The sequence below is a fragment of the Heterocephalus glaber genome, unplaced genomic scaffold, assembly GCF_053883595.1.
Source record: "Heterocephalus glaber isolate CG9 unplaced genomic scaffold, H.glaber_assembly_v1.0 deba00000676, whole genome shotgun sequence".
In the NCBI taxonomy this organism is placed as follows: domain Eukaryota; kingdom Metazoa; phylum Chordata; class Mammalia; order Rodentia; family Bathyergidae; genus Heterocephalus; species Heterocephalus glaber.
This window is the reverse complement of record NW_028258156.1, coordinates 697,412-724,031: the sequence shown is the minus strand read 5'-3', so window position 1 is coordinate 724,031 and position 26,620 is coordinate 697,412. Positions and strand designations below refer to the sequence as shown.

At 37.5% G+C, this 26,620-nt stretch overlaps 1 protein-coding gene across 3 annotated transcripts in view; it reads left to right on the top strand.

The window, feature by feature from the left end:
- Window positions 1-26,620, top strand: part of Plekha8 (pleckstrin homology domain containing A8) — a 71,168-nt gene that overhangs the window by 31,724 nt on the left and 12,824 nt on the right. For all 3 annotated transcript variants that reach the window (XM_004839485.3, XM_087206584.1, XM_087206585.1), the window contains exons 2-12: window positions 3,313-3,429; window positions 4,872-5,027; window positions 9,064-9,188; window positions 11,138-11,296; window positions 12,720-12,760; window positions 14,347-14,504; window positions 16,956-17,115; window positions 17,492-17,577; window positions 21,053-21,111; window positions 22,131-22,261; window positions 22,907-22,977. In XM_004839485.3, the coding sequence (XP_004839542.2) occupies window positions 3,313-3,429; window positions 4,872-5,027; window positions 9,064-9,188; window positions 11,138-11,296; window positions 12,720-12,760; window positions 14,347-14,504; window positions 16,956-17,115; window positions 17,492-17,577; window positions 21,053-21,111; window positions 22,131-22,261; window positions 22,907-22,977 (1,263 nt within the window). The remainder of the gene's footprint in view (window positions 1-3,312; window positions 3,430-4,871; window positions 5,028-9,063; window positions 9,189-11,137; window positions 11,297-12,719; window positions 12,761-14,346; window positions 14,505-16,955; window positions 17,116-17,491; window positions 17,578-21,052; window positions 21,112-22,130; window positions 22,262-22,906; window positions 22,978-26,620) is intronic.

Genomic DNA, 26,620 nt, shown 5'->3' with positions numbered 1-26,620 from the left:
TGACAAGCACCGGCACAGGCATCCACACATTTAACCAAATATTATCCTGGATGACTCTGTGAGTGTGCTTCTGTATGTGATTAACATTTGAATCAGAAGACCATGGGCCTCGTCCATCAGTTGAGGACTAGAATTACAAAAAAAGGCTAAGAGGAAACCAATTCCTCTTGCCCAACTGCCTTGAACTAGGACATTGGCCTTCATTGGAACTTGTACTGTATGCTCTTCTGTGTCTTTAATTTGCTAACTACAGATCTTGGGACTTAACCTGCATAGAATCATCTGAGATAGTTTTTTATAATACATTTCTTTATGTGTATGTATACACATATCCTATTGATTCATTTTCTCTGGAGAATGTTAATACAGTTGGATCCTAAATTTGATCAAATGTAGTAACTGAGGATGCCTTCTACACAAAGCATGATAGCTCTGGGGAGTGTCACACCAATCAGGGTTACAGAATAAGCTATACCTGAAAAGATGCTACTATTCTATATCAGTATTGTAGACAGCTAAGCTAGTTAGAAAATATAAGGCAGTTAGGCAAGGCCTCAGCACAGAAAACAATTAAGACTCATTTACTAAAAGGTCAGGATTCAAAAAGGAAGAACTATTACACCTACATACTTCCCCTAGGGATGAATAGCAGTGATTGATAGTCTAAATAGACATCAGTCACCTTAATTGGGGACTAAAACCTCCCTAGCCTATTTATTCCTTCTGGTGAAATCCTTGTCTTTCCATGTATGCTTGCTATGTGACTAGCTTCCCCTTTTAATCAGTATTATCTAAGTGACTATACTTGTTGTGATCTTATTGGTTGATCATAGTTTTGTCCCACTTCATGATTTCCCATTGGATCAATATTACCTAAGGGATTATACTTGTAATCTTATTAGTTAACTGTAGTTTTCCGACCTTGAACCTGCCTCACTTCATGGCTTTGCTCAATAAAACACCTTTGAGAAGTAGGGTGGGCAGGCAATCCACTTTCTGGTCCCCTTTCTGTCTCTCTTAGACAGAAGCTATCTTTCTCTCAATAAATTCTTCCTACTCTTAACCTCCTAGAATTCATTCTTCAGTTTTAGAGAACACCTCAGTGTTTCAGAGATCTAACAGGTTGGGAGTTACAATGTTTCCCTTATATGGATTTTTTCCCTTATTTGGATTACTTGGTGCCCTATGTAACCAGGATAGCTGTTTCAGAGTGAGGGGCTAAAGTCAGAGTTTTTGTGCTAGATGGGGCAGTGTAGAAAGACATAACTTTCTTCCTAGCTCCACTGTATGCAACCTTTGTATCCTAAGTTAGGTTTCTTTATTTGTAAAATGAGCCGATTTGACTAGGTGATTTCAAAGACCTCTTCTATTTCTCCAGTTCTAAAATAATGATTCTTCTGTTTCAGTGAGAGGTGGCCCGAGGTACAAATAATGAAATGCTCCAGCAGAAGGCTTAAACATAATCAGTAACATCTGATTCTAAGTGAGCTGATTCTCTGCCTAAAAAGAACATAGTCTGATGATTGATTGGGTTTCCCAGGTTGCAATATTTCGTTCCATAAAGGGTAGCCTTCAAGTTTGCATTTCTGTAGAATTTGAAACCAAGGTCAAGAAACACTGCCTTCTGAAATAAAAATTTACAGGTTCATTTGAAGAGTTTTGTTAGCCAGGAATTGACTTGGGTAGGTGTAGAGTTAATACCATATGTATCCTGACGTTCAGTAAAGGATCTGAGTCCCTGGGAAGGAAGTCTTCAATATAAAGTGTAACACAAAGAGCATAAGCCAGAGTTTGTGAAAAGATTTATTTATTTATTTATTTTTTGGTACCGGAGATCGAACTCGGGTCCTTGCGCTTGCAAGGCAAGCGGCAAACCACTGACCTAAATCCCTGGCCCAAGATTTCTTATCTTTGATGAGAAAAGCTTGTATAGCAGGATATTTCAGTTCAGATATTATTGGAGAGTGGATGCTGGGAATTAGTTTTAACTCAGTTTTAAGGAAGTAAGAGACACTGTACCTTGCAGTCCTAAGTAATCTGGTTTCTAGAAAAGTAGACCCTGATAAAGTGATGAGAGCAACATCTTGCCTTCCCACCTAACTCCTTCGCTTAAATTTAGTGCTGACTGTTCAGCCTTCTGGTTACAAACATAGCTTCTTTATCATAATCTTAGTCCAGGGGTGCCCCAGGAAGTATAGTAGTCTCCCTGTAGAACATAGCAAATTGATTCCATGTGGTCATCAGTTGATGTCTTACCCACTTGGATGGTGTGAAGTAATCTCCAAGGGCCCATCAAACATGTATACCTACACAACCCTGGGAACCCCCCTTTCTCATTGGCTTTTTCTCTGGCTATTTCAGCCACAGCAGTTTCATGAGAGAAATGAATCTCTAAATGACTGTGGCATTTCAGAGAAAGGAAAAAAACTATGCCTGATGGAGACCTGAAAGGCTTATGCAGAGATAGTGAGGGATAACATTTTATGGAGATCTAGCTTGAAATGCAATAAATAAGGTTGGTTTGACTGGAATATAGGGTATCATAGAAGACTAGATAAGATATATGTCTACTATATGTGGTTTGTCCCCTGAAATCTCCAGTATTGAAGTGAGTGGAGTTAAAATTTGAATGTTTTAAGATCACTGTAGTTTTTCACTCTTTTTTTTTTTTTTTTTTTTTTGGTACTGGGGATCAAATTCGGGACCTTGTGCTTGTGAGGCAGGCGCCAGAACCACTGAGCTAAATCCAGGCCCAAGATCACTCTGTTTTGATGAATCAGTACTATTTTAAGTGAAACAAAGTTACTCTTTCCTAAGAGTCATATGATACTAGTTATATATCTTGTTGAAAGGGCATTGTAATCTTTGTTGCATTATTTCTAAATTTCTGATATTTTTTCTTAATCCAGAGAGGAGGGTGTATATGTAAAGCAATGTTAAGGACACAGTAATCATTTGTCTTAGAAAAATTAAAAATCATAGATTACTACTACTGTATGAGGAAAAAAAAGAATAAAAATTATTGTACATTCTATTTCCTTGAGAATCATCATCCATGCTTGTTGATCCTTCCAGAGTTCTATACTTCATGTGATGACTAAAACTATATGCCTCTGTGGTGTTTAATTTTATAAAAATAGGATCAAACATACAAGTCTCTTCTAACCTGCCTCCTTCTCTAGAATTTCCCTTGCAATGAAAGCTCATTGCAACTGAGCCTTGGTATCCTATAATAGGCCTTAGTTTCTGTGACCTGGTAGGCATTGCACATGCTGGTAGTAATTACAGTGATCCTCCTGCTTCTGTTTTCAGGTTGGCAGCCTCGATGGTTCCTTCTCTGTGGAGGAATATTATCCTATTATGATTCTCCTGAAGATGCCTGGAAAGGTTGCAAAGGGAGCATCCAAATGGCGGTCTGTGAAATTCAAGGTGGGAAACCAAACAACTTGCCAGTTTTATTTTTATGTCTCTGAAAAAATAAAAAAGCACTGGCCTCTGCATGCCTTTCTCTGCTGCTCCCACAGTACAGATCAAGATACACAGTGTCATGTCCTTGCAAGAAAGCCTTGTAAATACAACATAAAATTGCAGCCAACTTTCATAAGGAGATAGTTTAAGAAGTGGTCCAAATGAACAAGAGCAGTGTGCTTCATTACTCAGCTAGTACTCATTCCTTAGTCACCTGCTCACCTGGGCCCAGTAGCTATTTGAAAAATTTAAATCTTTCCTGTAGCACCAGACATCTCTGTGTTTAAATCAGATTCCGTATACCCACACACTCACTTCCACACACAACTCAAAGCAAAATAAGCAAAGTTCTAACAGACATACAAATAGTCTTCTTGGTTTTAGAATCTTGAGATATTCAGAGATGTAATTCAAAATAAAACAGATTAGATGGATATGTATGAGTGAAGGAACATGTAGTGTGCTTATTTCTTTTCCTAAAGGGTTCTGAGGAAATTCTTATACTTTAGTCTAACTTGTCAAGGGAAGTAGAAGAAAAATAGTGCATTCTTGATTGCTTCCAAATAAATCCCAAAAGATAAAGAACATATCCTTGCTTGTTGGCTTGCATATTAGAGCATTTTCCATTGCTACAACAAAGTACCTGAAGCTGGGTAATGTATAAAGGAAAGAGCTTTATTTAGCTAACAGTTTTGGAGGTTCAAATTCTAAGTAGCATGATGCCAACTCCAGTGAGGGCCCCCTGGGTGTGTCACATCATGGAAAATAGTATCACAGTGGGAGTTGGTGTGAGAGGGAGAGATTACATGATAAAACAGGAAGCCAGGGAGACTGTGGAAAAACCGGTCTTGTTCCTTTATGACAACCCTGTCCTGAGTATGAACCAGCATCCTATGAGAACTACACTCTCTGAAGGCAATGCTCCCAATGACCTCCCACACTGCTTCACCTCATAAACATTCTACCTAACATCATCCCACTAGAGACTGAGCTTCTGACACGTGAACCCTTGGGATTTCAGCTTTTTCTTTGGACTGGGGCAAATCCAAACCATAAAACGTGCAAACCTATTTGACCTCAAAGCAGCATATTTTATGTACACACAGCCAAAAGAGAGGTTCCTTCTATATTGTGATAGAAGATTAAATTGAGTGGTTGTTTTTTGGTCAAAGACTTACTGATGAGTTATAAAGCCATTAATATTAAAAGAGATCAACAGAACTGTGTAGGAAAAGATAAGTAAACAGAACTTTGTGTGAACTAGAAGAAGTAGTAAAGGCTGACCTCCTGTCCTGTCTGGGAAAAGCTTTCAGGAACTGGCACCAGTTGATGTCAAAAAGCTGAATGGGGTGGAGTCTACTCAGTGCTTGTAGGTCTCTGACCTCACTCTACCTTGCTTCCAGTTCATTCTGTAGATAATACCCGCATGGACCTGATAATTCCTGGGGAACAGTATTTCTACCTGAAGGCCAGAAGTGTGGCTGAGAGACAGCGGTGGCTGGTAGCCCTGGGGTCAGCCAAGGCTTGCCTGACAGACAGTAGAACCCAGAAGGAGAAAGGCAAGTATTGATTGTCCTCTAGTCTGGGAGCTTTGGGAATCACCCATTGCCATCTCTGTGTTCTCTCTTTTTTTTTTTTAACTTTTGTTGTCTCTGACCACCTACAAAGCTTTCTGTATCATTTAATTTCTTTTTTTTTGGTACTGGGCATCGAATTCGGGTCCTTATGCTTTCAAGGCAAGCGGCAGAACCACTGAGCTAAATCCATGGCCCCTTTCTGTATCATTTACATGCTATGTCACAGTACAGCTTATACCAGGGTCCATAGCTTATTCTACTTTTTTAGCAATGTCTTAGTGGAAAGAGGACAGTCTTTAGAGCCAGACACAAGTGAGTTCAAATAATGGCTTTGTAGTTTATTGACTCTGTAACTTTGGCATGGGTTACTTAAATTTTCTGAGCTTTAGTTACCTCATCTTTGAAAAAGAGGTGAGAACACTCCCTTGGAGGGATTACTGTGAGGATTAGTGATAATATATAACAGTGTAGTACCTAGTCAGGCACCAAATTGGAGTCCCCAGTTAGGCACAGACTTTGGCAAAGAGTAGTTGAGTCAGAGAAACCCTGGGTTGGGGTGTTTTGGGTAATAGTACCCTGTTTTCCTTTTCCTTTCTGAGGTGTGATGGATACCTAATGTCAGGTTGCTGCTGTTTAATATTTATTAATTTGACATCATTAGGTTCCCTGAGAACCATGGCACAATTTTCTCATTGAACTGGGGCAAAAATGCCAGGCCGAGCTGCATGGGTCCTGCTTGTTGCTGTCCCAGCTCCACAGCTGTATGTGCAACTGAAGAGATTCAGTGGGCAAAAGAAAGGGGAAATGGAGGGGAGGGGTTGTTCCAGAGAATATTTCTTGTGACAGTTGTGGTAGATGTTTCTAATTCTTCAAGTCGACCCAGTTAAATGGTCTCTTTATTGGTTGTTTTTGATACAAAATCAGGAATAAATCCTAGAAACCATTAGCTTTGACTCCGAGCAGATGGTAATATACAGTATTTTCAGGGAGAAAGAACAGAGGTGGTAGTAATTGTAGCTGAGACTGTGGCATCAGGTGGCTGGAGTGCCTTGTTAATTGTTATTGGGTAGGTGCCATTACCCTTAATAGGCAACATGCTAAACCGTCCTCAGTCAAAATAAGAAGCCATGCTCTTGGTGGTGATTGGACATAACAGAACAGTTTCCCAGGTGTGAGCAGAGCAGTGTCATAGGAAGTAGATCACTCTGACCCCCTCTTAAGACCCTGTGTGGCAGAACTGAGGCCAGAGCTCTGAACTCTGACTCTGCTGGCAGTTTTGATAGGAGATCCAGATGAAATGTTGTCTCCTCTTCCTGTACTGGTGATTATTCAGTATGTTGTCTCAAGAAACAATGTTTTACAGTGGACCCTTGACTTACAAATTGGGGCTGGCTGTAACTCAAGTTGGTTCTAAGTCAAGACTACTTTTCCCATAAGAAATAATGGAAATACCCATAATGCATTCTGAACTTCCCAAAGCACCCCTTAACTAATCTTTCCATAATAAAAAGGGTCGTATAAGGTGCATAATTTACCAGAAACACTAATAATTTTCCTAGTGTATTTACCAAAAAGTTATACAATGTGCCTAGTTTACCAGAAACAATTTCATACTGTACTCACCATTCAAGTTGTCATCTTTGGCTTGCAGGAAGGGAGTGTGAAATGGAAGGTGGTTATTGTTCGGAAGAAGAGTCTCCTTCCTTAAGAACATCAGAAGTCTGGCTCTCTGGTGTCCTTTCTCTCCTTGGTCTCAACCTTTTCAAAACTAAAAACTGGTCTAAGGTTGTCTTTTTCTGTCTTTTCTTTAACACTGTTCTGTAGTATGACATGACATCGTCGTTAAGCAAGTGAATGTAACAATTGGCTTTTTCCCTGTCTGGGTGGGTCTTCTCTACAAATGTTTGTAGCTCTGTCCATTTTTTTCAGAATTTCCTTTATTGCAGACAAAAGAATTTTGCTGCACTGATTGTTGAGACTCCCCCTCCTCTTCAGAAAGCTCCTCAGCTGCTGTTCTCTGTTGCTCAGCTAGAAGTTGCTGAAGTTCCTCTATAGACCGTTCCTCTGAGTGTTCCTCCAGCAGTTCCTCAACATCGCCACTATCTACCTGCAAGCCTGTGTACTCTGCTATTGTGACAGTGTCATCAACCGCAGGGTCAATTGAAGGCTTAGGCTCCTCTACATAGCCTTCAAAGTCTCCCTCCTGGGTAATTTTAGACCACACTTTCTTCTAGGCAGATCTCAGTGTCCTTAGAGAAACATTGGCCCAGGATTTCTCCTTTAATCCCACACAGGAAAGGATGTTGTAAGGTTCCTTCTAGAACTCTTTAAGGCTTAAATCTGTATCTGAGACCATCTGGAAGAACTTCAGGAACAGTTTCTTGTGAATAGCTTCTTAAAGTTAGCTATAACCTGCTGGTCCATAGGCTGCAGTAGAGGAGTTGTATTAGGTGGAAGGAACTCAACTGAGAGCCATGGGAGTTCTTCAGCCAGTTCTTCCAAATCTCATGGGTGAGCAGGAGCATTGTCCAGGATGAGGAGTAAACCTTTGTCCTCTAAACATTTCTTAACAATAGGACAGAAAGCCTCCTTGATTCACTCAATAAAAAGTGCTCTTAGGGCCGGGGATTTAGCTCAGTGGTTCCGGCACCTGCCTTGCAAGCGCAAGGTCCTGAGTTCGATCCCCGGTAACAAAACAAAAGTGCTCTTGTTACCCAGGCTTTTGTATTAGATCGCCACATGACCCCTAGCCTATTTTTCTTGACTGTGTTTTCTGAACACTCTGAGGGTCTCAAGAGTGATAGGGATGGGGATTTAGCTCAGTGGTGCCACCACCTGCCTCGAAAGCGCAAGGTGCTGAATTTGATCCCTGATACCAAAATAAAGTGATAAACCAAGAGAGGCTTTATCTTGAGGTCACCACTCGCATGAGCACATAGCAGTAAGGTTAGCCTTTCATTCATAGGCTTGTGGCCTGGAATTTTCTTCTCTTCCTGGGTAATGTACATTCTCCTGGGCACTTTCTTGCAGAAAGGACAGTTTCATCACAGTTGAAAACTTAATGAGAGCCATTTCTCTATGTCATCATTTTGAAGTGGTGTATATAATTTTCAGCAGCCTTTTTATCAGCACTGGCTGCTTCACCATGCCTAGTTACACTGTGAACCCTAGTTCTAGCTTTAAAATTGTGAAACCACCCCTTACTGGCATGAAATGTTTCACTATTATTATTTGTTGATAGATTTTCCCTTATGAGATCTGCATTTATAGCCCTAGCTTTTTCATAAATTATAGACTCAGGCTACAACCTGCCACCTCCCTTTCATTTATCCACATTAATAATAGCCTTTCTACCTTGTTTAACACTGTTGATCCTTGATCATAACTTAGTAATTTAAGTAACACCTTTATTAACGCTAGCTTCCTTATACAAATCTTTTCTCTGTAAGATTGTTGAGATGGTGGATTTCAACATGCTGTGCATATTAGCTAGACAGGTCACACAAACGCCACTCTCATATTTCTCCACAATTTCCTTCTTGTTTTTGATTATGATTGCTTCCTTTACCTTCTCTCCCTTTCTTGGCTTCTTTTCTAGCTTTTTTGGGGCCATTTTGATAGCAGTAATTGTAGTAATTATGTAAAGCACTGACCAAAATCACATCCACAAACATTCACACTTGGGCTCAGACTGATGCTTAGGTACACTTGCATACGCTTTCTGGCATCATGTGTCTTTGTTTATAACTTCACAGGTGGCCAGTATTCAGGTCGTAACTCAATACTTTGGTCATAAGTTAAAACTAAAATTCCCATCGTAACACAGGTTCTTTTTATGTGAGGCCAGTTGTAACTCTTGGGTCCACTGTACTTCACAATACTGGAAATACCCTTTTCCTGTTTTTCTTGCCCCCACATCTTTATCACATTGGTAACACATACTATAAACCTAGATTATTATACTGACTAGATTGGTTATTCATTTTCGTAACTGCACTACTATCATTTTGCCATTCAGAATTTGCTGAAAACACTGAAAACTTGAAAACCAAAATGTCAGAACTAAGACTCTACTGTGACCTCCTTGTTCAGCAAGTAGATAAAACAAAAGAAGTGACCACAACTGGCGTGTCTAATTCTGAGGTAAAATATTACTTTAGTGATATTATTGATATTATACATGAAAAAGTAACACTAGATTGCTTATACATGTTTATTCTCACAGAATTCCTGACTGTAATAGAATTTGCTATATTTTAGAAGAAAACAAAATTCAACAAAGAAAAGAAATGTGTGCAGTGTAGCATATGGAAGCATATAGTTTTCCTTCCTGTAGTGAATTCAGGATTAATTAATTGATAACATTTTGAATTTTTATCTTTAGTACTGACATACTGAATTATGTTTCTCCCTGTTCACATCACTTTTTTTAGTCAGTACTAGGGATTAAATCCTTGCCTTTGCAAATGAGCTACACCCTACCCCTTTTTATTCTTTAAACTTGTGATCCTTCTACCTCAGTCTGCCAAGGAGCAAGGATTATAGGCATGCACTAACTCACTTGGTCATTTGTACCACTCCTTTTTTGTACTGCTTTTTTAAAATACAGTCTTACCTGTCTTATAAACCATTTCCCAAGTGTGTTTATAAGGTGTTAGTGGTATATCTGCCAGTAGTGTATATCTGTCACCTTTGGTGAGACTGACTGCATTTTATTTCACCATAGTAATTGTTGTTCTTTGGAGTAGATGTATGTTTTCAGAGATGGAGACACAGCTTTGTTCTCTGTCAAGAAGAATTGTGATTTTTCATATTTATTGATAAAATGGTCATTCACTCACCCTAAAACACATTAAAGGATCTCTTTGGTGTTAAGCTATGAATGGAATGGTTCACATTAAATGGAGAGGGTCTCTGCTCTTTCAAAGGTGTTATAATCTGATGATGTCTACAACAGAAGAATGTACAGATTGTACTTAATGTTTTAATTCACTTTTTAGGTAATAGAATACCATACTACTAATAGTATATGTGGTTTGAGGTCTTTCTTATAAAGGTGATTTAACTTACTTTCATTTGCTTACTTCCTTTTGGGCTCTCTTATTCATTTGTCAGTGTTGTGTGTAATCATTGTCCTAGTGGGTTGGAGCAGGTAGAGAACTAAAACATATCAGTCGTATTCTTGTAAAGTCTAGAGCAGTTATTGTCAGCCCAGAGCAACTGTGCCCCCGAGAGACATTTGGTAGCATCTGGAAACATTTTTGATTGATATGATTGAGGGAGTGCCACTGGCATACAGTGAGTAGAAGCCAAGATGCTGCTTAATATCTTACAGTGAATAGGAGAGTTGCACCCTGCCCCTGCACATTAACCAATCCAGAGTGTCTATGGAGCTGAGTAGAAAAGCCCTGATGAAGAAAGAAGAGAAAATGTGACCACAGCAGTCTTTAATTCAGAAAGGAAAGTGCATATAGCAAGTGCTGTGGGAACTTGGTAATGAAAAGAATGGTCTGTCACCTGAGAGCTTGTTAGAAATACAAAGTGAAAGAAATATAGAGACCACTAAAATATGGTCTCCTCACTCTCGAGTCAGAGTGTGGCCTCAGTTTTCTGAACAGCTTACCAATACCATCGTCCAGAAAAATATACCGTGAACAAGTAAACAAACTTTTAGTAGCAAAAAAGAAATCAATTCGTTATTTAAAGGAATTCCAGTTGTCGAGACCTCTTGGTGTTCCATACTGAAAATAAATGATGCACAGTTTCTGGAAGCTTCATGTGAACTCCGTGCCCAGCACCTGGCACAGTGCTCTCTTACAATATTGTTTCCTTTAGCTGCAGTGAATTTGAATAGGTAAATGTGAAGGGTCAGATTGAAAGCAAGTATTGTGTGTGATAAGTGAATAAATTGGGCTAGTTCTGTTTTTTTTTTTTCTTTTATCACTGATATACTTGTCCAGCAAAACAATTAAGTACACTGTTAATAATTTGTGGATAAAAGCCTTAAAAGACATAACGCAATTGAACTTCTTCTTTTTTGGCAAGATACACGTCTTCCATTCTGGTTTTTTTGTTTCGTTTGTTTTTTGTAGGAGGGAATTGATGTCGGTACTCTGCTGAAATCAACTTGCAATACTTTTCTAAAGACCTTGGAAGAATGCATGCAGATTGCCAATGCAACCTTTACCTCTGAACTGCTTTATCGCACTCCCCCAGGATCACCACAGCTGGCCATGCTCAAGTCAAGCAAGGTAAAAGGCCAGCTCAGTTTGTCTGCAACAGGATTAATTTAGTTAGCTTTTTATGTTACTGAGACAAACAACTGACATCTGCAGCTAAGGAAGGAGAGGTTTATTTGACTCACAGTTCCAGGTGGTTCCATCCATGGTTAACTAGCTGCTGAACAGAAATGGCAAGGCAGAAAGGGTTGCCAAAAGAAAGCTGCTCAATTCATGGCAGTCAGGAAATAAAGAAGGAAAGACAGAGAGAGAGAGAGAGAGAGAGAGAGAGAGAGAGAGAGAGAGATGCACCTTACAAGCATGCTCCCAGTGCCCTACTTCCTTCAACTGGGCCCCACCGACTAATAGCGCATTCAACTAGGAACTCAACCAGTGGATTAATCCAAGAGGAGTATAGCAGTGCTATACATGGGGGTCCATGATTCACTATAAGGCCCACTTCTGAACACCAGAGACTTTTGGGGAACATTTTAGATGTAATCCATCACAAAGGTACAATGAAAAGCTGAAAGTCTAAGGATATAGCCTTTGGTGATTGATAAAGACATTTTTTAGTGGACTTCGCTTTATATCCATTTTTATGTCTGATTTCAGCCTTCCATTTCTAGTCAACTATTTTTGGCAGTTTGACCACCTACACACATCTCTAATGTAGCTTCTTTCTAACCTCCTTGTCCAAGGAATTTAGCCTAGAGTTGTAGTCACCTTCTGACTAGTTACCTTCAGGCTGACCCTTCTGGTCAGCAAACAGTATTTATATTAATGGGAATATAAATTGGATCACTTTATCTAAACTGCAGTGGCTCCCTTACTGCCTATACATTAAAGCTAAAATTTCTTAGCCCTTTCTTCCATCACCAGCCTCTTTCCTTGATATTACTTGGCTTGAACATATTGTGTCATCCTCCCCCTACATATACACACACTCCTTTATGTCATAACCCAAGAATACCCAACTCAGCTCTTTCCCAGGTTAGCTCTTACTCATTCTCTATTCATTTTTTTTCCAAATCTTCGTGTTGAACTAAGAGCTTCTTCACATACACTGTCCTGTTTTAGTTCTATTCTTTGTTGAATTAGTTTGAGGGCAGGAACCCTGTAGTGTTTACAGTACCTGTCATGTTAATATAATAACCTGCACATTAGTTTCCTATCTGTTAATCTTTAGTAAGCATAACTGAATTACAAATAAAGCCAATCACCAAAATCTTAGGTATGATAATTAGGCCTTTCAAAGGTCATCTTCCTTTTCCTTAGAAATTTGGATACCAGGGACAAATTGGAACCAATGACTCTACTTTGAGATGATTTAAAATTGTTTTTGTTGAATGGGACAGTTTATATTATAGTCATATTTACCACTTTCTTGTTTGATAAAATTCCGAATAATGCACTTTTGGAAGTTTAACTTTCATTTTTTTGCTTTTTTTAAAAGTTGAAACATCCTGTTGTTCCAATTCACAATTCACTGGAAAGGTATGGTAATTTTGTTTTGTTTTTCTTCTCCCCCCCCCCCAAAAAACGGATATACTTATTCCTTGTTTAAAAGTGTGTGGGGGGTGATATTTTGATCATATGGTGGTTTTTGTCATGATTTGAGATGGCACTAGAAGGAAACAGTATCTGACTTTTTTGGTTTGGGTGAGCCTAAAACAATATAGACCTTGATTCAGCACTAATGGGAAAATGTTGGCCTGTGCCCTAGGATATAGCTCTCACCCATTACATCTAGTAACTTTTCATCGCTCTAGAGTTACTGAGGATTGGAATTTCTCTTATGTAGGAGCTGAATATTGACTACAGTGTATTTATCCAGAAAAAGCAGTAGTGCTATTCTGTTTTATTTAGAAATAAAAATCTCAGATAGTTTTACAGGATGAAAAAATAATTTTATATCAAACAATTTCTAGTCCTGTAAATATACCTTCAATTTTAAAAAAACACATGCTGAGCTGGGAAATGTTGCTCAGTACTAGACCACTTGTCTAGAATGCATGCATGAGGCCCTGGGTCTGATCCTCAGCATTGGGGGAAAAAAAGGTACATATTGACATGGTTACATATGTTGTATAGGCATTTTTTTATATTGACAGTCCAGATACTTTTTCTTTCAAATTGTTAATTATTCATCCCTTTATATACTATTGTTTGCTTCTTTATTACAAAGATTTTCCCCAGTTTGGTTGTTTCTAATTTTCTCCTTTTCTAAGTATTTCTACTGGGAAAATCTACATTTTTTTCTTTTGAGTTATTGCCTGTATATGCCCCCACATTTTGAATGCTAGGTTCAAATGTATATATTTTTTTTTTTTTTAGAAAACAGCAAATGCTTTTCCTAGACTTGCCTTGTAGCTTGAACCCTTCTCCTTGTTTTTATTAAAAGAAAATAGCTTTGTTCTAACTTGGCTATGTATAATCACCTATAATAAGATACTATGATTGTCCCATTAAGAGATAGAGTCAGCTATTTCACTTGAATGTTACATAGCTTTCTCTGTTACCTTGAAGTGTGGCAGATCCCTCAGGATATGTTGTGGTCCTCTTGGGTATTTTTCTTGCAGATTGATAACAGAGTACCAGGGTGTGGAGGGGGTGACCACAGCATGTGGCTTCTAGATAGTTAGCTGCTAAGTAAGCTCATGGAAGTGGCTAATGGTGTTGAGAAAAAGCCTCCTAGGGAGAAGTTTAAGAAAGTCAAGTGTTAAATCTGGCACTTGAGATAGCTGATTGGAAGCCAAACAGCTGTCAATGACTATTTCCTGATGCTGGTGGGAAGCAGGAAGATTGAGTTAGCTAGGGACACAGGAAGAACCATTAAGCTCTTTTGACTTCTGAACTGCAGCCTTGTGACAAGTCTGTTTCCTATCATAGACTTTGGTGTCTGTGGGAGGCTGTGAGGTTTGACTTAGTTTAACAACTCTGTTTTTTAATTAAAAGGATTGGTGTTAAAAGGATTTGGTGATTGTGACCTCTTTCCCCATCCATCTAAATAACATCTTCCCAAGCAACCTATAACCAAATCACTGGACTTTCTGGCTCTTTTCTTTTAAAAAATATTTTAGGCAAATGGAGTTGAACAGTTGTGAAAATGGATCTTTAAATATGGAAATAAGTGGTGATGAAGAAATCCTAATGAAAAACAAGAGCTCTTTATATTTGAAATCTGCAGAGATAGACTGTAGCATATCAAGTGAAGAAAATACAGAGGAAAATATAACAGGTAAAAACAGAAGTAAAGTCTGAAATAAACCATTGAACAATAGGAAGTTTGGGGGTTTGACTTTTACCCATGGTGGGTTACACGGTAGGGATTGGCAGGGAGATAGTAACTTCACTAACAGCATTCTGGCCACCCATCTGACCCAGTGTTTAGAAGGGAATCCAGAGATTTATATGTTAATCCTAGAACATCTTAGTTGTTAACTAAGAAAAGTAATGCACACATCACTGAAGTTTTATCTCTTGAATAAATAATAAAGACAGGAGAATTTCTGTCAAAACATACCATCATGTGTTTGACCCCAAAATTTTATTTCTAGGAACTTGCCTTTAGGACATAGATTTAAGGACAAAGATTAGTTTTAAGGGATGTTCTCTATGCCATTCCAGTCAGTTCTCATTATTTGTAGTAGTTATTGTCCCCAGGCTGTGTCCAAGAGGTTCCTGAAGCTGAAATAAGGAACTTAATGTACTCTTTTGTGGAGTAAGTTTGCAGGCTCCCTGAGTGCCATCTTGGAAGAAGAATTTTCTGGACATGTTAGTAAGAGGCACAGGAAGGGTTTATTAGGCAGAGATTTTTGACGCATTCAGTAGTAAAGTATGGGTGCTCAGAGAAATGAGGCACATTATTTTCTGGATCAGGGAACATTTATGCTTCCTTGCAGGGATGGAAACCTAGTACCCAGAAGGGTACTAGCCCATTCTACAGGTATGGGGAGTTTTTGTTTTAGTAATTAAAACATTCTTAGGATTCTCTTAACCTGTTTCTTTATCATAGGATCAGGCTGCTGCTCTTTACTTTCTCAAACCAATTTGTGGACTTTGGGTACTTGTGAGGAATTTTGGGTGTAATGGGTCTTGGTAGGAAAGGAGCCTAAGTTTAACCAAAGGAATAGGGATATGGATCTCTCTGGGGAACTTTGGTTTAGGCCCAAAAGTTGCAGTCTTCTTAAAAGTACAATTTTTAGTTAAGATTCCATGTCTTTTCTGCCCATCTTTTATTTCTTCTATCCTGCTTCAGTTACGTTTCATAAAATCACCCAAATACTGAATTTGCAGATAGTACTGCTGCTTCTAGAGAAAATAACAGAGTGAGCTCCCTTCAAGCCTCTGGTCACAACATTTTTTATTGACTGATCAGTATATAACGTTGTTTTATGTGTGTTCCCATTAAAGGCACCATATTTATATGTATTGTTGATTCATTAGCATTGAACTCATAGCCAGTAGCACTAAAACTAATATCTGAAAGAAGCTTATCTGACACACGTATTTTGTTCCTAAAGCACATTATAGCCTTCTTATGTTTATGTACCCTAAATAGTACTACTACAAGTGAAGTCTCTTTTAAGAAGCACAAACATAATGGGGTATGGTGGTATATGCCTATAATTCCAGTTATTCCAGAAGTTAAGGCAGAAGGATCACAAAACCAAGGCCAGCCTAAGCAATTTAGCAAGACCCTGTCTCAAAATAAAATTTTAGTAGGCTGTGGATGTAGCTCAGTGGTAATGCTTGCCAGCATGTGTGTGGCCCTGGATTCAATCTGCAAAACAAAAGAGCACAAACATGCAAAATATGTGCTACTAAAGAAGGACATTTATTTATAGTATGAGAACTGAAACAAGAGGACAGAGCATTACCTTGTTTCACCTCAGCTAGAAATGTACATGTCAGGTGACAAATTTTTCACCACTCTGCATATGTCCATGAATGACTAGAAAAGTGCTGCAAGTATTGATTTTAGAGTTACAAATTTTAGCAAGTAAGCAAAGTCACAAATACCAAATATGCTCATAATGAGGACTGACTCTATTTTGGGGGGGGGGTACCGGGGATTGAACTTGGGACCTTGAGCTTGCGAGGCAGGCACTGGAACCACTGAGCTAAATCCCCAGCCCTAGGATTAACTGTATTTATAATAGAAGTTTAGAAGTTATCTAAATGCCCTTCACATGATCATATTGCAGTATTAGATGGCCATTAAAATAAGGTTTTTGAACAGTGTTGAGTGATAATGGAAATACTCATGTAACACTGTTTAATAAAAATAAGCATAATAAAATATAGTATTGGGCCGGGGATTTAGCTCAGTGATTCTGCCGCCTGCCTCGCAAGCACAAGGTCCTAAGTTCGATCCCCAGTACCAAAACAAATCAGATATTTAAGCTCAATTTTGTTTGAATATGTATGTGTGTGTTGTGCAGTATTTCAGATTTTTATTTTCTATACTTTCAGTGTTTTAGCAGTTTTTACCAATAGCTATATATTAATTTTTTGAGTTTTATTAATACATGTTTATAGCACATGATGATCACATTCCTTGTGGGGAGTTGGTACATGTACATAACACATCTTAATTCTTTTTTCCAACCTCCCTGCATCTCATGGTACCTTCCTATTTGTAAAAGATTTATATAATAGATTAGTTACAGTATCTTCTACTTTGCAGTTCAAGGTGAAATAATGAAGGAAGATAGAGAAAAAAACTTGGGAAATCATGACAGCAACTTGGTACTGCCTAGATCAGACTCTTCAAGTTGCTCTCCAGAATCCCTCTGGGAAGAAGGAAAAGAAGTCATCCCAACTTTCTTCAGTACTATGAATACTAGGTAGTGTACACCCTCTAAAATCACTGACAGTTGGGTACGGGTTTGCCTTCTGGAAAATCAGAAGTTTGGGGGTTTGACTTTTTGGTACCAGGGATCAAACTCGGGTCCTTGCACTTGCTGGGCAGGTGGTAGAACCACTGAGCTAAATCCCCACCCCCTGTATGAAAAAATTTTAAATTGCTTTGGTGAAATATCTTTGGAAAATTATCTTAATGGACCATTTTATAATTTTGAAAAAGTCATTCTGGGATATCCATGAAATCAGGACAAATGGTTTTCCCTACAGAGAGGCAGCTGTTTCTTTGACTGTCTTTGAACTTCAGAGAATGCTGATATATTTTCTGTCTTTCCTCCTTGATTTCACCAAATTTTTAAGCTTTAGTGATATTGAACTTCTGGAAGACAGTGGCATTCCCACAGAAGCTTTCTTGGCATCATGTTATGCTGTGGTTCCAGTATTAGGTAAGATTGTTGCAGTTATCTTACACTTAATTATTTTCCAGAATGTCTTCCTGCATTATTTTTCAGGAGAAATATAGTGAGATGACGCTTCATATGACCAGACATATACAGTTAAAATTATATGACCGTAAAGCATTAATGCAGGTTCCCATTTCATGTCTAATATGATTAAATATTGACCTCAGAGTGGTATAATGAAAAAAGAAGTCTGCTTTCTAGAAAGTGAATATAAAAGCAAAAGTGAAAATAATTGAGGAACAGGCCTGTAAACCTATTGATACTATGAAAAAAAATATTTTACCAGTTATAACAAAGATTAAGAAACCATTATAAGCCAGGAATAGTGGTGCATTCTTGTAATCTCAGTTATTCAGAAGCCTGAGACATGAGGATCACAAGATGAAGTCCAGCCTGGGTAACTTAGTAAGACCCTGTCTGAAAATAAAATTTTTTAAAGGCTGGGGATGCAGCTTAATAGTGGAATGCTTGCAAGCACATTTGAGGCCCTGTGTTAATCCCCAGAACTGAAAAAATAAATGTGTGTGTATAAATTTATTTAAATTCAAATCTACTTAGCATATGGTCAATAATACCAGGAATTACTTATGTGATGAAATTTGCTATATAATATATTGAAGTATGAATTTTAAAAAATTTAGGTATAACTTTCATAAAATTGAAATGTTAGGATTCAATTTTGATAAATTCAGCTACCTATATAATCTATATCCCTACAAAATATGGGACATTTTCATCACCCCAGAACATTTCCTGTGCCACTTGGTCCCCAATCCACTAGTCAGTCTTAGGCAGTCATTTTATCGATTTCTTTTACCTTAGGTTAGTTTTGCCTATTCAAAATCTTCACATAAATGGAATCGTATTATATGTTCTTGCATGTGGCTTTTCTCACTTAGTATATTTTTGGGATTCATCCTTGTTGCATGTATCAGTAATTCATTCCTTTTTATTATTGAGTGGTGTTCTATTAAATGAATATACCATAATTCATTTCTTCATTCTATTGATGGACAACTGGGTAGTTTCTGTTATAAATAAAGTTGCCCTGAACATTTTTGTGCCTGTAGGCATATATTTTTAATTTTTATTTTTTAGTAAATAGGAACAGGATTACTGTTTAACTTTATAATAAATTGTCAGACTGTTTAGAGTGATTGCATGGTTATACACTTCCAATAGCTGTGTATAAGTATTCTAGCTGCTTCACATTTTCAGTAGCATTTGGCGGCATCAATATCTTTGTTTTTAACATTTCTCTTGAGTGTTTAATGGTATCCCATGAGAGCTTTAATTTGCATTTACCTAATGGTAATGATGTTGAACACTTTTTTCATATGATTACTGATATTGCTGTATCTTCTGTTGTAAAGTCTGTCCAAATCTTTAACCTATTTTTAAAATGGATTGTTTTTCTTCTTACTGGTTATTAAAAGTTCTTCATATATTCCATTATACATCATAAATATTTTCTCTCAGACAATGGCTTACCTGTCTTTTTTTTAAGATACCTTTTGAAAAGCAGAAATTTTATTTGGATGAAGTCCAACTTAACTTTTTCATAGTTGTTTTCCATATCCTAAGAAGTCTTCATTTGTTACAACAAAAGGTCATAAAATATTCTGTTTTCTTGTCTAGACCCAGTTTTTATGCTTATGTCTGTCATTTATCATGGAATTACTTTTTGTATATAGTATAGTAAGGGATTTGAGGTTAATTTTTATTTTCCTTCTGATACTCTGATTGTTCAAGAATTATTTATCAAAAAACCAGTATTTTCTCTTTAACATTTTTCTGGCAGTTTTGTAATAAGCCAGTTGACCTTATTAAAAGTTTTATTTCTGGACTCTTTGCTGTTCCAATGATCTGTGTATTTCCTTATACCAGTACTACAGTGTCTTTATTATTATAAAGCTTGAAATTAGATAGTTCAAGTCTTCCAATTTTGTTCTTATTTGAGATTGTTTTGGAAATTTTATCTATATCCTTTGCATGTCTATAAATTTTAGCTTTTCAGCTTCTGTTAAAAAGCCTTTTGATTAAGGTTACATTCTGTTTGTAAACCAATTGGGGAAAATTGCTATCTTGAACAACATTGAATTTTCCAGTCCATGAACATTCATATTCATATTCATATTCTCTCATATCCACTTAATAAGTTATCTTTATTTTCTCTAAGCATTTTGTACAGTTTTATTTTAGGAATAAATTTTAGAATTTTGTGGCTTTTGATGCTATTGTAAAAAGTTTTATTTCATTTTCCAGTTATTTATTGATAACATGTAGATAAATTGATCTTTATGTGCTAAGTGCTAGAGTAGTTTTTGTATAAATAGCTTTTTCTTTAGTTATTAAAATTATATTTTTCCTATAATTTATTAATATTAATGAAATACATTATTATAATTAATTCTGTCTTGCTATTTGGTTCTACCAGGTTGCTATTTATTTTCTGTTTTCCTGTCTGTTCCTTTTTGGTTTTTGTTTTTTGGGGGTCTTTTTGGTACTGGGGATCGATCTCGGGACCTTGCACTTTCGAGGAAGGTGGTGGAACCACTGAGCTAAATCCCCGGCCCCACTGTCTGTTCTTTTTAATGCCTTTCCTCATGCTCAGCCAAGGATCAATTATTTTTTAGTGTGCTATTTTATTTCTTCTCTTGGCTTTTTAAACTGTTGTGCCTTTTAAAATATCAATGAAATTTTTTTAAGAATTCCATTATCTTTTCTCTTCTAGCCTTTTTAAGCTGTACTTCTTTTTCAGTAAATATTATTTTAGTAAACTTAAGTAATTAAAATTGGTAATTATATTTAGCAAACGTATTTCTAACAAATATTCAAACCAAAAGTGTAATATTTTCTAGAAGATATATTAAAATAGTAAAACAAAAGTTAATAATATGTTTTATTTAACATAGTATATCCAAAATATCTCAACATGTAATCAATATAATAGAATCATTACTGAGCTACTTTGCATTCTTTGGTACTAAGTCTGCAAAACTTGGTATGTACTTACATTTCAATTTAGAATGGTCACTTTGCAGGTGCTAAGTATTCTTATATCTAGAAGCTCTCATATTGGACAGTTCAGCCTTGAATACACAAAAGTGTATTCAAAGTTTATAAGATTATCTGCATCTCACCTGCTGTTTAGGACCTCTTTATAGTTACTCACTTCAGAATAGTGTGATCGAAAAAGGTAGTAACAGTGTCAAGCTTTTCAATTTTACGTTTAGAAAATGATATCTGTTAAATGTATTGCTACTATTAAAAATATTTTGTATTAAAAATTTAAAAATCTCTTGCTGTAATCCCACCACTCTGGGGGCTGAGGCATGACGCATGCAATTTCAAAGCCTGCCTGGGCTTACATAAGTGAGTTCAAAGCTAACCTGAGCTACACAGCAAGATCTTGTCTCAAAAAACAATTCAAAAAAATTTTGGTTCTTTCTTCTAGATAAACTTGGCCCTACAGTGTTTGCTCCTGTTAAAATGGATCTTGTTGGAAATATTAAGGTTTGTATACTGGCCTGTCTCTGTGAAAACTTGTAAATAAAGAAAAACATTTTCGATACTTTTGTGTTTAACAAGGATTTAAATCAAAAAGTAACAAATTATTACAGTTCCTTCAGGGAGCAAAAATCTTTGTTCTCAAACATTGTGAATGCTCAGCAGGATAACTAATGACACCCTTGCTGTATGTTGGAGGCAAGCTTTTTTGGGGTGGAATGTTCTTTTAAAGATGAAACCAGCATTTCCTTATCAGGCCCAGAGCATGGATCAGTGGAGATTCACTGTTATGTCAACATTGATTCTGTGCTTTTTAGGTATAAACAATGATGTTACATGTTCCCCAAAAATGTTAGAGAAAATAATTAGTGGTCTGGGACTCAAAATGTCTGACTTCTGGGTGCAGCTGGGCTAGCAACTTACAAAGTCTCTCTGAGCCTCATCCTTCCTAGTTAATGAGTGAGTAGGGCTGAGGATGTAGCTCAGTGGCACCACCCCTCTTATGCCCTAGTTAATGAGTGAGTTGTATATATTACTTTTAAACTTTGGGTCTTTTTAAAAATGTAGATTGAATGTTACTTTCTTGAGAATATAGTAAACAAAGATCAGTCTCCTTCAACAGTAAATACCACTTTTTGAAGAAACAGGATAAAGAATTTCTGCAGACATGCTTACTGTGTATTCTGAGGGAATAGTTGCATGAAATATCATGCTTATTGTCCTTGTTGAGTTTTATACTCCAAATGAAAAATATCTGCTAAACACAGCTCTAAAAGAGGCTTGAAGGCAGGAAAAATACTTCAAAAGAATAGTTTAAAACCCTATGAGTAATATTTAATTCTAGTTTTAGCCTCATAGAATTCTCAAACAAACAAAAACCACATTGCCTTGAAAACATAAGGAAGAAAGTTAATAGTCTTTCATTTCCTAGAGGCCTTCCTGCCAAAGTTGTCTCAATACTAATACTGATTTGCTTGGTAACTTTAGTGTTTTTAACTTAGGTTATTTCCCTGTTTTTCCTCCAGAAAGTAAATCAGAAGTATATAACCAACAAGGAAGAGTTTACTACCCTCCAGAAAATAGTGCTGCACGAAGTGGAGGCGGATGTAGCTCAGGTTAGGAACTCAGCTACTGAAGCCCTCTTGTGGCTGAAGAGGTGAGGCAGTTGGTGGGGCAGCAGCTAAAATCAAGCACAGTTGAAATGTTACCAGCAAGAAATTGTTGTGCAAAGAGACTACTTCTGAATAAAGAATCTAACCAAATTATATCACCCTTTTTAGAAGGCCTGATGAATAGAACATCACCTTTTTTTGCATCTCTTCTGATAGTGTTTATATTAAAATACATATATGAATACATATGATAGAAATCTTAAAGCACAGGAAAGCCAGCTGGTTTCTCTTTAAGTCACTAGCTTTCCAACCTTAGTGACATCAGAATTTCCTGGAGGGCTTGTTAAAAACACTGGACTTAGAACCAGAATTTCTGGCTCCTTAAATTTGAGGTAAGACCCTGGAATTTACATTTCTAATAAATCCCAAGTAATGCCACAGCCCCAGTCCTGGGACCACATTTTGAAAGCCACTGCTTTAGGTATATCAGATGGGGTAAGGGAAAAGTACAGAGTGTCATAGAAGGATATGACAGGAAAGAGACTCAGAAAAGACTACTGTATGATTTGGCCTGTTTACTGCTGTGCCGAGATATTACTGAAATAGGAGCATTGGTATCTGCTATTTTTTTTTATACTCAGTCAATATAAGAAAACTTTGAAAATATTTTTTTGTCTTTTTTATTTCAGAGGTCTCAAATTTTTAAAGGGATTTTTGACAGAAGTGAAAAATGGTGAAAAGGATATCCAGACAGCCCTGAGTAAGTGTTCTTTATGTTTTGAGAGATCAATTGAATACTGTTTGGAATGGAGACACCTGGAGGAGGAAACAGGATATAGGACACTTCTGCTTTTCAGAGTTTAATTTTATTTCTTATTTTTGTTTCTTATATTTGATTTTGTTTCTTATTTGTTATGGGTTGTTTGCTTCCTGTGTGCTTTATTTGAAAAGGATTTGTGAGCTAGGCATGGTGGTGCACACCTGTAATCCTAGCACTCAGGTCACTGAGGCAGGAGGATCCCTGTGAGTTTGAGGCCAGCTTGGGCTACATAATGAGTTCAAGGCCAACCTGAACTATATATAGCAAGACCCGGTCTCCAAAAAACGAAACAAAACCAAAAGAGGGACTCATGAGACAGAAACCTGGTAATCTAGTTTCTTATTAAAAATTAGTATAAGGAAGCCTGAATTGATAGAAAACCATCCCTGAAGTTTAATAGGAAGACATAATATTATTAAGAAGTTAGTTTTCTTAAATCTTCAAATACAGTGCAATCCTCAAATAATTATTCAAAGAGAAGCTAACTTTAGAAGCCATAAAAGGAATTGGAGGTAGAACTCCTGGGAATTTGCTCTCGAATGAAATTAAGGGTTAATCATCATCCTCTACTCCTCAAGTTGTCTGTGTCCCATTTTGTATGATAGAGCCAAGACTTAGAGAAAGGCCTTGTTCAAAGGAGATCATACTATAGTATCCAGCATCTTAATGCAGTAACAGCAATATTGTAGGTGCTCAGTCAACATTGCACAGGGGTGGATGGATGCATGCATGCATGCATCTGTCAGACTTTATTTTGGAAAATACTGACTTGGAAGCATCCTCACAGAGTTCCTAATGAAGTGGCTAAACTTACCACAGTCTATCAGAAATTCTTCCAGCATAGGCCTTGAGGCATGTGTGTGGAGAAGACTGAAATATCATAATATTTTGAAGCCCTATATTACTGTAATTTACATAGTTAAGTGTTGAGTAGCCATGATTATTACCAGTAAAATGAACTAATTAAATGTTTCTGGTAGGGAGGGTAGCCAGTGTTCTGCATGTCATTTTTTCAGTTTCACAAGTAGATTCTACCTCCTTCTGTTAGTCTTCCTTCTGGGCCATGAATCCTGAGAGATTCTGCCCCCACATATGATTTCCTCAAGCCACCCTGTCTAGAAATTGCTGGTATGACATAAAACAGTTAGTATGGACATTTCTGTAGTACTCTGTGGATTTAGACAACTTAATCCTCACATTAATCCATTTTTATACAATAGGGAATCAAAATTATGATAGGCTAAAATACTTGCTTCAGACTTCCACAGGGATCTGAAGCAGGGTCACTTTGGAACCCTTGTCTCAAAACTCCTCATGTTTTGCACAGAGTCTTCACCATCCCTGAGCACTTTGCATTTTTAATTTCCCATGAATCTCTTATTTCCAGGATAGGTTCAGTTATATTCTCCTCTCGTGTTGTGCTTTTTAAGTACTAAAAATGTATTCACCACATCTGTACATGCCCCTAGCCAGAATCTGTGGAATGGTAAGGCATACAGAGTGACTAGGAGCATAGATTCTGAAATGGTTCATGGGCTTCTGTCACTTACTAGCATTGTGCTCTTAGGCAAGTCCCTTAACTCTCTGTGCCTCCGTTTCTGTTATCTATAAAATGGGGCTGGTGATACTGTTTCTCCAATGAGGTTGTTGTAAAGATTATATAGTTTCATGCATCTGAAAAAAATTCAAAAAGTATTGGGCACATAATAAGCACTCAGAGGTTCACTCCTGTTGTTTATACTTTTATCATCATGATCATCACCTCCATCACATACGAGGTTGATAACCTGCCCAGAAATGGGGCTTATTGATCCCAAATCAGAAATGGTAGGTAAGTTTATAAAGCTCAGCTACTAAACCAGAAGCGTCTCTTCAGACCAGCTTCTTAATAATGGAAATTTCACACTGGAAGGCTGACTTCACCTGTAGAAAAGGGCAAAAGATTTGGGAGTCAGTGCTGTGTGCCTGGTGGATTGCACAGGTTCCATGCTGCTGTTTTGGTAGGTCTGTCTGCGGAGAGGAGGAGGGCAGTGCTAATCCCATTTAACCCTTCCTGGAGCTGGGGTGAAATAGAACCAGCTGCTCACAGGAAGAAGCTTTGACCCTGAAGGTGGAATGGAGGTGGAGAATATATACCCTTAGACCCTGCCCCCACCCCAGTTCTGTACCTTTTTCTCCTCTAGCTGATACTTTTTATTTCATGTGGAGGCTGGGCCCAGTAGATGCGGACTCTGAAGAAAAAAGAGACTTTGAAAGGCAAAAAGCTGCTTTGTGATTGAATTAATCATGGCTGATCTCAGCTCTTCCTTTCCCCTCTTTCCCTACAGCTCTATTTTCAGTGTTAAAAAGGGGGATGTGAATTTGAAATTTTCATTCTGAAGTTCATGTTCATTTAAAGATGATTTCCTTGATTAAAATCTTATCTTTGATTGTAGTAATCTCTAATTTCCTGCTCCTTTTCAGTGAGAAGAAATGAAGTGTACCTAACCTACTTACCCTTCCTCCCCTCCAGACCCAGGCATAACAAGCTCTGTGCAGACAAATGTGGTTTATTGAGACTTGTTTACACGATAGCTGTTCACACCCATAGGCTCCTCAATGCACGTTTCTTAGGGGATAATGGCTTTTCTTTGCTCATTTTAAAGTCACAGACTTTCTAAGTGGAACTGATATCTTGCCTGAAATGAGAGATGGTGGATACGTAGGTAAATCAGAGGGTATTTGTTCTTTATGTACCATACATAGGCAAATTAGCCTGGTTTGTATTAAATTCAAAAATTTAATTTGATTTACGGTGATAACAGTTACTGTTAAAGACTACCCAGTGTAATGATTATACCAAGTTCTTCATAAACATTTAATCTTCCAAATAAATTGGTTTAGAGAGGGTAAGTACCTTCCCTAGAGCTTCAAAACCTAGATCACTAGTTGTCACATTGGCCCCAGGACAGTAGCATCTTCACTACTTGGAAACTTAGTAGAATGCAAACCATCAGGCCGCAGCCCAGACCTGCTGAATCAGAAACTCCAGAGTGGGTCCTGGCAGTGTTTTAACAAGTCATTCTGGGAGATTTTGATCCGCACTGAGGTTTGAGACCGGCTCATCTACCAGTAGATCTAGGACATTGAAGCTCACCTGCCACTTGACTACATCTTGATTACTTGAAGGGTTTTTTTCCTCTCTGTAGGAGAGGGATTATTAATAAGTAGGATATTAGTCATAGCATCAGTTAATTTTGCCTCCTTTCGTCATAATTAGATAGCTTTTCAGTAAAACTGCTTAAGAAATGTTTTGAAGTAAATGCGTTTAAAACTTTTGTAGTCATCGTGGCTTTGGAGATAGGTGATGATATGTCAGAGTCCTACATGACACATTGGAGCCAGGTGTGATGATACATGCCTGTAATCCCACCACTCAGGAGGCTGAAGTAGGAGGATTGCTGTGATTTTGAGGCCACACTGGGCTGCATAGCAAGACCCTGTCTCAAAAAAACAAAAAACAAAAAACACACACACACACACACACACACACTGGAATGATTGATGTCTGTTACCTTTCTGGAAAATGTATCTGTTGTGATTT